Source organism: Hippoglossus stenolepis, chromosome 14 (genome assembly GCF_022539355.2).
Source record: "Hippoglossus stenolepis isolate QCI-W04-F060 chromosome 14, HSTE1.2, whole genome shotgun sequence".
Lineage (NCBI taxonomy): Eukaryota > Metazoa > Chordata > Actinopteri > Pleuronectiformes > Pleuronectidae > Hippoglossus > Hippoglossus stenolepis.
The window spans coordinates 6,949,861-6,961,884 of record NC_061496.1 but is presented as its reverse complement, the minus strand read 5'-3'; the positions used below and the strand labels follow the sequence as shown (position 1 = coordinate 6,961,884).

Below are 12,024 nucleotides of genomic sequence, written 5' to 3'. Positions count from 1 at the left end.
GAATAATGTGAATCTGACCTTTGACCTTTTCTTTATACAATATCCCTTCATGATTTTATCCTATTTGCGAGATCTTTGGTCGTTATTAGCATGTGCATTTTTAATTTACAGCCCAAACTGTCCTTTATGGGCCAAAGAGACCTCTGACCTTTGACCACCAAATCCCAATCAGTTCATCTGTGAGTGCAAGTGAACATTTGTGTCCAATTTGAGGAAACTCCCTCGCGGGGCCCAAACCGTGTTTTGTGAGGTCACAGTGACGTTGACCTCTGACCTTTCTCCACCAAATTCGAATAAGTCGATCTCTGAGTGCAAGTGAATGTTTGAAGATGTAATGAATATTAGTTCCTGGATTACCGCACTCGGAAGAATGGGAGGCACAGACTCTTAAACATCATAATCCCTCCTGCAGTGTAATCTTCTATAAGCTGGAGTAACAGTTTAGTGACACCAGTAACCGTCTCATGAATCTGCAGTAAACAGAACGTCTTTGTCTCCCTCCTCTACCTTTACCTGATCCCTCGCTTTTCCTTGATGCCTTCACTTGGGAGTCGTCTTTCCTTCTCTAGTCTGCGCTCAGCTACAACATTCACGAGATTCCCTTCCCTTCTACTGTTATTTCTGGTGGTGATCCAACACTTTCTGTGTTTCATGTTGTCATTGCGGAGTTATTTGTCCAGAATATTCAGCGCACACCTCCCTAAATATGAGATATCTTCAAGTTTCAAAAGTCACAGAGGGAATTTAACTTTTTCAGTTTTATGCCCATGTGTTTTTGAAGAGTAAAACAAGGTTTCAGGAGCTTTTGAGGTCTTGTTACAAAGAAAACTAAATTATAATAAAACTCTTTTTCGATTAAGTATGAAAACACCTCATTCATCTGGACTTATTTTTGGTGTAATAACAAGTCTATGTTATTCTGAGCTAATCACAAGGCTAAAAGTAAAGTCGTGTTCAAGTAGTAAATTCTAAACCTTTATTGTAAAGTTGGGTGAGTGTCACTGTATGTGCCTGTATTTTCAGCTTGGTGGGTTTCGGGGGGGTGCAGTGGGTGGGGGGGTCAGCGGGTCAGTGTGTGTGTGGCCCGTCGGACAAGGAGACACTAACACAGGGCGGAGGAGCCGAGTGATGTGCTCACAAAGCCTCATTCACACTCGAAGCAAGCCAGGCAACGCAAGTTCTGTCATGGCCGTGTGCCAGCTCACCGACTCACACAGCGAGGGAGAGACAAAGTACAACGCACATTACAGTTAAAAAGAGAAAAAGCCAACGTGAAAAACATCAGGGAGCGACAGAAAGACAAAGACAGAGAAATAAAAGACGAGAGTGAGAGACATCTTTAAGCTGTGGCCGTAAAAACAAAAAAAGAAAAAACCTCCAACACTGGAGGTGTGAAATTCCGGTGGGCTTTAGTGGTACAGAGCCACATTCCTGCCAAGGGCCGTGTGTGTCAGGGGTGTGCAAGGGCAGCATGCCATCGACATGCCCTCTGGGCCACCCCACAGCAACTGACAGAGGGGGCTTAACCTTCTTTTCTTTTGTACAAATACTTTAGACATTAATACAATTTTCTTTCTCACGAATGTTGTTAATATCGGTATTTTCGTCGACGTGCTCTGTTGCACACGACTTCTCTTGCCCTTCTGTCCGTCCCGGGAGACGGATCCTCACATGTGACTCACTCTGAGATCTTGTGGGTTAAGGTCAGAGGGTGTCGCACCTCGTTAAGCCCAATGAGTCAAAATTGTGATTTGTGATTATGGGCTATACAAATAAAATTGGATTGATTGAACGAGACAGATTTCCAGAAAGAAGAGGTGTTTTTTTTGGATACCTGCTGCGGTGCTCGAAGTTTCCTTTGCAGTGGAACTTGTGGGCAGGGAAGACGGTGAAGATGCCCTCCTCTGAGCTGAAGTACTGCCACTTTATCCCCGGGTTGGACTTCAGGTTGTCTGCCAACACTGCAGAAGGAAAGGACACAGAGAGAACAGGAGGAAATCAGATAGAGGAAAGGTTGTGGGGGGGAAATGTCAGGAGGGAAAGAGAGAAAACAGATGAGTAACTTTAGTGCTTTGAGCATTTCTCTTGCTCAGGTTCCAGGAAGGAGACATCTTCAAGTTCAGGGATCAGCTGTGAATCCTGTGTGGACTCACGTGGCAAGATCAGAGAAAATAAATGTACTGTGCGAGTCTTTATGTTTCATGTTGTTCATAATTGATTAAAACCATGACTCCCAGTTACAGTGATCAACTTTAACCTTATGTGATGTTAAAGCTCTTTGCTCTCCTAACATATCCTCACTGTGAGAGAGTGTGTGTCTGTGTGTGTTTGTGTGTGTGTGTCTGGTGCTGTAGGCTACATATCTGCACCGTGTGATATCTTTCTCTACTGAATCCTCCGTGAATAATTTTGTACAAATATCAATTAGAAGGTTATCAGCTTGAGAAATCGAGAAGAAATGGTGAAAATAATCATCTGCAGCTTAACCAGCGAAACTCAAAGTCTCGTTCATATTTATTTTCTATGGACTGTTGTAAAAAAAAAAAAAAAGGGAGGGGTCAAAACGTTTAAACTTTTATCCACATGGAGTTTTCAGACAAATTCAAATCACTCTCATTTCCATCTGATCAGGTCACATAACTTAACGATAACTGTAAAACAAAACTTGAATTTATATCTATGAATAAACATATCAATACATCTCAATGAATCCTGAGCTGCTCAAACTTTACTGACCCCCTCACACATTTGTGCACCGTCTCCTGTTTCCCGGACCTTTCACACCTAATACATATGCAAACCTGCCTATTCACGCATTGGCGTGGAATTAAATACACCCCTCTACACATGTAAATGCCTCTTCTCATAGAATAAAATCACTTTGAGGAGAAAAAGAAGTCTGAACTGTGCAACTACTGTAAAAGTTTACAATACCACCCCTTTTATTTCGGACGCCAGATTTCGATCTGTGTGTCGGGGGCCGTGGCTGCGGGACAAGCTGAAATAACAGCCCCATAATGCAGCGGACTGAGACACCGAGCCCGAGGGTTTGCTCAACACCAACAGGCAGATTTTTTTTTACTGGGTCACAGAGTAAACAGTATCTTCACAGAGATCCCATCACAAAGCCAGCAACTTCCTTTCCGCTCGCTGCAACACAAAACGGCCTTTCACAAAGAGAGATTGGAGGGGGAGCGGGTTGGGGGAGCGGACACAAATAGAAACTTTAGGCCTTTAACCAGGCAGAGAGGGACGAATCAGAGCGTAGCCATCACGCTCGGCTTCGTTAAAATAAACAATGATGCAGCTGTTCAAATGTTAAAATACAGGAATCCATCACCTCGGGTCATCTCGTAATCGAAAAATCACAATCCAGCAGAAATCAGGCTGAAACTGTTCAGAAAGTTTAGCTATAATATATATGTCATTACTTCAACGTGCAACTTGGGCCACTAGGGGTCTCTCAATCAAAACGATAAAGGAAAGACCTAGTTTGATGATGTTGTGAAGCAGCGCGGGATTCTGGGAGTTGTTTTCTTGACCGCCATTACTGGTGAAAATGTACCTGACGCGAATCTTGTTCACGGATGAGTTAACGTATGTTTATTACATTACGCAACAAACGGCAGTGAATAATCGTGATACGTTAGTCGTCGCCAATACAAACAGTAGAAGAACTAAAACAGCCGACTGGCTAACTGGCTAGCCGTGCGGTTTTCCTTCGTGATCTGTCGTTTCCCCCGGACGTTACAGCAGAGATGGACAACGCGGATATGACGCAATTAAAAGGTGACCGAAACGAAACGCCCCGTTATCGTGAATACAATTTTGGATCATGTTAGTGCACAAGTCAAAAAAAGACATAACATAGGTCTGGTTCATTGTAGACGTTCGTTTTAAGAATTGTTACGTATTATATCTTCACATCCTGTAAGTAACACAACGCCACGACTTATTAGCGATGAAATGAGTTTCGTCTTGTGTTCAGTTTCTTTTCCAACAAAATGTTTAAGATCTTACTTCTCATAAAAAATGCATTGTGGTTTATGCAGCTCATTAGCAGGAGTATGCATTAACAGGATATTCCCCTGATTAGCCGACTATTTGATGTTATTCAAACGGTGACTTCCACGACCTGGGATAGGATTTCAAATAGAGTATGTGGTTAATTAAGTCCACAGTCCACAGACTATCCTCCATTCACGGTGAGTTTGGAGTCAGCTGTGGTTCTTGGCTTGTGATCACTTTGAATTAATCACCCGCTAAACAGAACTTGTTTTGACCTTTTCCAACCTTCAAACAATATTACGAGCCAAAGACTTTTTTTTTTTTGTCCTGTTGGAGCTGTGGAAAATTGAAAGTCAAATATTCAACTCGCAGAGAAATCTGAAACAAATTAGGTACGTACACAAACAGATAAATTACAGGACAACTGTAAAATCATCCGACTGCCAAAGTCATCCCCTCTGGCTGCACGTCCTTGGCGAGGAACTACTTTTTTGAGACACAGCCGCTTCTTGCACACAGCGGTCACTCATCATACGTTATCCCTGCCCGGTCACTCCATCCATCTCGGAGGCTCATATAAACAGGAACCACTCAGCTGTGTTGACACTAGAAGAAGGACTCTGTAAACATCTGTCAGGCCGCACCGCTCCACTTCTGCCGCCAATGTTTGGATCTTTGCAGAAACGGATGGACAAGCCGAGAAACACGACCCAAATCACTCCAGTCGTTTGCTAATTGACTTTCTGCAAATGACCCACTTGATCCATCTGCATCCACACCCATGCATAAACACACTGGGTGTAGCACTTTAAGTAGAGCAGGCTAGTGGAATCAGAGAGATAATCCAGAAACAAAAGAGGACTGTACTCAAAGAGTCGACTAAGTGCATCTTCATCTCAGCCCACTGTAGAAGCTGTAATTATGGTGGTTCTGTAGGAACTGCATGATAATACCAAAAACAAGCTCTTAACCAGCTTCATTGGTGACAACAACACTGCAGCCATCTTGTGAATCTGGAGCCAGAGTCTGTGCAGCACCGTTCGCGGAGCAAAGTCCCATCGATATACATGTTGAGCCAATCATGAGTCACTCCCAGCTGTCAATCATGTCCCAATTTCATATCAAATAACTTATCAATAGTAAACAACAATGAACACTAGCACATACATCAGTGTGGATAAGAACTATCGAAAATGACAGAAACCATCTTAGAGAAAAGTTAATCTGACGTCCTTTTAGTTTGGCACGAACCCATCCACTAACATGGAGGAGGCATGATCTATGACATGGACTGTGGGCTGATGCTTCACTTTCGGGGGGGCAACATGTCGTCCATCTTTAAGAAAACCGACCACAGGTACGAGGGGAACGTGCAAATTCCCCTGCAGTCGATGACATTGTGTCTGGTGGAACCCGCTCCTGAAGTCGGGAGTTGAATTTGATGGAGAAGTTGGTTGCGTGTACATATGTGTGCACAACAGGACATGTGAGGGTGGAAGATGAGATGGTGGGAGAGAGGTTTGGGGGATGAAACGGTAAAATGGGAGTCACACGACATCAACGAGTCAGAAAAATGGATGAAACTACTTTGGAAAAAAAACAGAAAAAAGGAAACGAAATAGATGGAGGAGAGAAGATGCATCAAACTAGTCCTGTAATCACACAGCCCTGCAACAACAGCCATCTCCCATCTACCCGTCTTTTCACCCCCACCTGCTAGTATCACTACTGATGCCTTCCACATCCACTATCCCCCCCCTTCTTCCTCCAAAAAAAAAAAGCAAAAATGGAAGATGAGAGGAGAGAAGATGGAAGGAATACAATGCTGTCTTGATACAATTACTCCATTTCAATCAGCTCTCACCCTTCCCCTTCTCCTTCATTCATCATTCTCTCCCTCTCAATTATCCGTCGCTCTTTCACCCCCGCACCCCCACCCTCTGCGGCTGCTTGTTTAGACTGGGCTGAGACAAATGGGAGAGAGTGAATACACTGGGAGCTTGGGGGTCAAGGAGGGCTGAGTGTGGAGGGGCAGGGAGAGGAGAGGGGAGACAGAGGGGTAACTTGAACTCGCCGCGACTGGCTCGCAAGGAAAATAACACCCCGCCGATGGTGACGTGCAATGAATGGCAGTCATTATGAATGGTTTTGCGGAGAGACAAGCAGGCTGAGATAACTGGGAGAAATGGGAGGCAGGGGGCCGCTACGGGATGAGAGAGGGGAACAAATGCAGTTGGAGGGGAAGGCGAGTGATGACAACGTCCAGTTTCCACAGGACGAGTATAAAGTAGTTTGTACAAAGTTGTCCTGATTCATCTGAAGGCAACATTTTGTATGCCCTTGCTGAAGGGCGACCATCAGGGAAGGCAACAAACATTTCTACAACAGTCTCGCTCCAGAGAAATTCACAATCTCGCGCTGAGTTGTAAAGATGAAAAGTGACACCCAACTAGTGGCGAATGATAAAAAAACTGGCCAATTGCTGTGGACAGTAAGCAAAGTGACGGTTACATTTCAAAAGTTACAAAAATTCTGATGCAGTCGCCCATTTCGTGCAGCACAGTCAACAAATTCTGCAAATCGAATGGTCAACAGCAATAATTTTCATAATTGTTGCCTGCAAAACATAGTGCTTTTAACACTGATTATTAATGCAGCTTTCAGACTCTACTCCAGACATTTCCTGAAATTATCTCACAGAAAAAACCTGGAACCATGAGTCCATGTCTGAAAACAGCCTAAACTACATTTGTCCACTCTGACCATTTTTGTCAGATTTGTATTTGAAACCTTACACAACCTCTAAACTCATACAGGGATTTGGCTGTTTGGATTCCCCTTGATGATAAAAAAACACAAATTCCTGGTGAGAAATGGCCGAGATTTTACAACGACTACTGGGTTTGAACTGGAAACTTAAAAGAGAAACATGGAAAGTGGTTCAATCTTCCAGGAAATACAAGTCTGTGTGTCATGACTGCATGTAGTTTGATATTTCATCCCTGGGAGCAGGAGGAGCACACTGGTAACCAAGCGATGGCTAAAATAAAGAACAGAAAACCTGGAGGAAAGTCATTTTTTGGCGCGTTTCCTTCTTAATCAAATGCAGACCAACACGTGCGGTGCAGACACATGGGAATTTTCACGGTAACGTGCAACCTGGAGCCTGAATAGATGTGTTGTGGGAGAACACCAGCCAACAGTTTCCCATTGCTCTGACTCATATGATTTGCTATTAGAGGTCTGTTGAGGTTACATGTTCAGCATGTGCAGTTACAGTGGTGCAATCTTCTATCTGAGGTAAAGTGAGGACAGAAACCAGGATCCTAACATCAGCATGATGAAAACATGCACAACCTGAGAGCCCCGGCGGACGGGAGTTCAAAGTCAAACCAGAGTGTATTTGATCTCAGGCTTTAAAAAAACCATTTTAAATTCAAAGGATGATAAAAAAAACAGAGAGGGAAGGAAAGAGTGAGGGAGCTGAGGAAAGACAAAAAAAACACACTTCTCTGGACATGTACAACTCAACCTTAGATCAGTGGGGGTTTTCTGTTTAACACACAAAAAAAAGGCTTTATCATTAAAAAAAAATGGTTGTCATGGAAATTGCTATTAAATTATTACCAATTTTGCAACAGACCATTGTCAAACAAGTGATTAAAAAGTCTGATTTTTGTAAATTGTGTGTCCATCTTTAAGTGTTATTACCTCTGCCAAAGAGGCCCAATGGTCCCATTATGATATACCTAACATCCTTAGAGAAGATACAAATTCTTTATCCTTCACATGATGCGTGTGTGTGTGTGTGTGTGTGTGTGTGTGTGTGTGTGTGTGCGTGTGTGTGCGTGTGTGTGTGTGTGTGTGTGTGTATGTGCATGTGAGTCACAAACCTGAGTTGAGGTCCCGTCCTGGGTTGAACGCCCGGCTGTTGACGGTGGGGGAAAGTCTATCGCAGCAGATGGTCTTGGAGACGTTGGTGTTGAAGTTTCCGTCGAAGCTAAACAAACAAACACAAACGGGCAACATTTGAGAAATGCATAGATATCGTCCGACTGGTGTTGGTGGAGCCGCTCTGGTTTTCCACTGAACAGATTTACTGCTCCACCTCTTTATTTCCAATAAACCCAAACTCACAGGTTTGTGCGTTCCTCAGACTTTATGCTAATGTTCACATTAAAAGTGTAGAGGAAAAAAAAGCTTTTAATTTACATAACAAGATTTACACAAATCTGTGTGAAGTTAATCCAATTAGATGAAACATCTGTTGGAACTAATGGGCCCAGTTAGTTTCATTAGAACACACTGGATCCCTGGCTGTATCATGTGTTGCCCAGACCTCATAAAAGTCGCAGTTGTGGCTGGTGAATAATATTTTCCGTGGAAAAATTGCTTGAATTGTGCTTTTCCCCCAACAAAGCTAATACCCAGTTCCCTGAATACATCTGAATGTGATTGCAGAAAAGGCTGCCTGCGCAATTCACTGATTGAAATCATCTGAGCTCTGAATCATATTGTCAGTCAATTTCTATACTTTCCCCTCAATCTCCCAGGATCATTTTCAACAGATCGTTATTCTAAATAATATATTTAAGGGTCTAAGGACAGACGGTGCTTCTGTACATGTTGTAAATCTCTTACTGCAGTTTATTAAAACTCAATTCAGGCGCCACATTCTTCGAAAAACCCGAAGAAGGCCGTCATCAGCCGCGTAGACCACATCGCCCGAAAAAAAAGAAAGACGGTCTGGTCGTTTTATTGCATCACTAGCCTGTCCCGCCCCTTACAGTGGTCGCCTAGCAACAGAGCTACAGATGAAAAAGTTCTTCTGTTGAAAATATGTTTTTGGTTAACGTGTACCGTTAGCTGTTCGGTTGAGTACTATCATCTAAAATTTAATTCTTCTCACGTTTTCACCTCGCCTTTTGTCGCCATTGCCTCTTTGAGACACAGTTTGTCACGGGAGAGCAATGCATCGTGGGATATGGTCGGCCGGGAAGGATCACACACACACACGCTGTTAAAGAGGTGTCAAACAGTGATATCTGTGTTGTAATCGGCACATCTTAAAACGCATTCATTCTCTGCAAACATTTTCCTACATGACGTATAATAAGTCTTACAAGTGTCAAGCAGCAGCAGCAGCAGCAGCAGTGTCATTTTAACATGCGTGTGTCCGTGTTGATGCCGAAGCACAAACGGTTTCCACGCATCCTTTATCTCTGGAGCTGACAAACGAGGGAGGTATGCAGAGGAGCGGGCTGCTCTGCACTGCACCAAGCCTGGGTGCTTTGATCCTTCCATCCCTCAAACTAGCACACACACACTACACCCATCTTCGGCTCCCTCTGCTTGCAGACCTTGCACTGGCCCGGGTTTGATTGACAGGTGCTGTGATGTACAGGCTGCGTTTGAACTTCACTCATTTGGAGTCCCATAAGGCCAAAGTCATTACTATTCTCCTTCAACCCACTTTGCATAGAAGGGGCCGGGGCAGGACGCTCGGCAAAATGTGTGCCAGATAAAAAATACATTTGCAGGCTTTCGAATTCCACATCAAAAAAACATATGAGAACGAGGGAGAGAGAAAGAGAAGGGGGGGGGGTTCCCATTCATATCAGAAATCTTAATGAGGGCAGAAAAATCTGTTTCGCAAAAAAGGCACGACTCTCACCAGACACGAGAACCAACGAAAAACACAAACAAAGGACAAGACAAATTAAGAAAAAATGTATTTCTAATTGAATAAAACCCAAATTCTTATTCATAAATGTTACAAACACGATGCACAGTGCTTTAAATAATTCTGCCAATGAATATGCATATTAATTATTAACATGTAGCAGCGCTCGCTTCATTACCATATCTCCCAGAAGGGGAGTGTTCGCCAAGCTGTGATTAGAAATGATCCTGAAGACAATTCAATAGCCAGAGTGTCCTCAGGAAACATTCAAACACACATGTATTTAAGTTTCTTTGGATTTTGAATAGAAACTCTCAATTATTCCAGTAAATGAAATAAAAATATGCACTGAGGAACCAAAGGGGGTCTTTGCTTGAGAAAAAAGTTGTAACAATTCTGGAAATCTAGATCTTCCGTCATAGAAAAGCCATGAAGTCGAGACGCTTCTAGCACTTGCTGTGTTCAGCATTATAAAATCCATTATATTAAGCTGTACCTGCAGGATCCATGTTTATCCACAGAGGAGGCAATCACACGCCATCCGGGAAAGCCCAGCGAGCACAATTACCTTGAAGAGGCGCTCTGTTGTGCAAGCCGCAAAGTCAAGAGTCAAGAGTAGTGTCGTTCCTAATGTGTTTGCGATCCCTTGCTGAGCAGCGGCAGTGCAACGCGCCAGCTGAAGAATTTTTTAAATATCGGACTTTGACGACAAACAAATCCAAACAGAAACATGGCATAAAAAGCTCTAAAGTGGGTTTTAATCCTGTCTTAACATGGCACTGATTACATTAAACTGGGAGGTACGTCTGATGTCCTGGTCTCCCTGGAGGTGAGCATAATATTAGCATAACCTTTTCAAAGTTTATACACTAGAAAATGAATAATGCCACGTACTACACATCAGAAAAGTTATTTCAGATAAAAATCAGGTTCTTATTTTAAGGCCACTCATTTGCATTAAAGAGGATAAAATCAAATAGGAAGTGTGAAGCTGCGTTCACACCCAACTCAACAGTTTATGCTTCAACAGATTCAAATTTGATTTCGTAAGACAGGTAGATAAGGGAACAAAGGAGAGGAGGAGTATGACATTAACGGAGGCTTGTGGAGAGAGAGAGAGAGAGAGAGAGAGAGAGAGAGAGAGAGAGAGAGAGAGAAACAGGCAGCAGCATTTACACCTGTTAGAGTCACTTCAACACTAACTCCCTCCCAACCTTCCCGGTATGTTTCCATCTCCCTGTCTAATACGCAAACAGAGATATCACCGTCACGCCGATGACGAGGATATCACCCCCCCCCCACGAGATCAGCTTGATCTGAAGGACCAGGTCTGAGTCACTGACACATAGACGCTTGATCTGGTCTGTAAATCTGCCAGCATCTTAGATGGTGAGAATTCTTCCTTCGAAACGGGAGCTCAGTATGAGCAGCGCGGCGTCCATAACCTCCATGTTTAATTTACGAGGGACCGTGCTGCAGTAGTCTCGGGGCAATACCACCCCTCATATGAGATATTGTATAGGAATGCTGTGATCGTTGCGTTTGGTGTTCAGCACCCAGGAGAAATTAAAAATGTATTCATCTTGGCATGTGGCATAATAAATTCATTCAAAAGGAGGCAAAAATCTAATCGTGAGCTGAAGTCATTGTTACTACTAATAATCATTTTAACGCTCAACAGAAGCAGAACATTGACATAATTAAGACGTGAACCTAAATGTATTTAAAACCTAGTATGTAATATTTTAACATACATGACTTTAAAAGGTCTAAATTGAGATGATTCGATTTGAGACTTCTCTTGAACGTCCAATCAGAGGAAAATCAATCCAACAGGGAAGTTAGTATTGGAAATGAAAATCCTGGTTTATAAGAATGAGTCTTGTTTCTGTCACAGGTAGAAGATTGAATATTATTTTAGACACAATAATGACAGCACGGACTTGATGAACTCTGGGGGTAGGTTGGGCTCAAATATCTCCCCAACAACTGGATGAACTTTGTCAAACTTTGGTAGAAACATTAGTGACTTTGGTGCCTTTTCTTTTCATCTCCTTGTACTTCCACCTTTCCTCAGTCTTTCTCCTCTACTCTGGTGACAGAGGTATTTGTTTTTCTCAGGAAAATAAAATCTCCAGGGACGTAAGAACAGTATTTTACTTTACATCCCGTTCGCAGCTTATCTTTTCACGAACTTCAGGTGAAATGAGACCATTAGACGCCATCTGGGCTGATCCTGAGCACACTTCTCACTTTTACGACTGCATATCAGTGGAACTGTTGAAATAACACACAGACCCACACACACACATCAACTCTGTGAGTTACATACT

General features: G+C 43.0%; 1 protein-coding gene across 1 annotated transcript in view; it reads right to left on the bottom strand.

Annotated features, from left to right (window-relative positions):
- Positions 1–12,024, bottom strand: part of cachd1 (cache domain containing 1) — a 78,333-nt gene that overhangs the window by 27,991 nt on the left and 38,318 nt on the right. Inside the window, 2 exon segments of the mRNA XM_035176022.2 lie at positions 1,835–1,961; positions 7,902–8,008. Of these exon segments, the coding sequence (XP_035031913.2) occupies positions 1,835–1,961; positions 7,902–8,008 (234 nt within the window).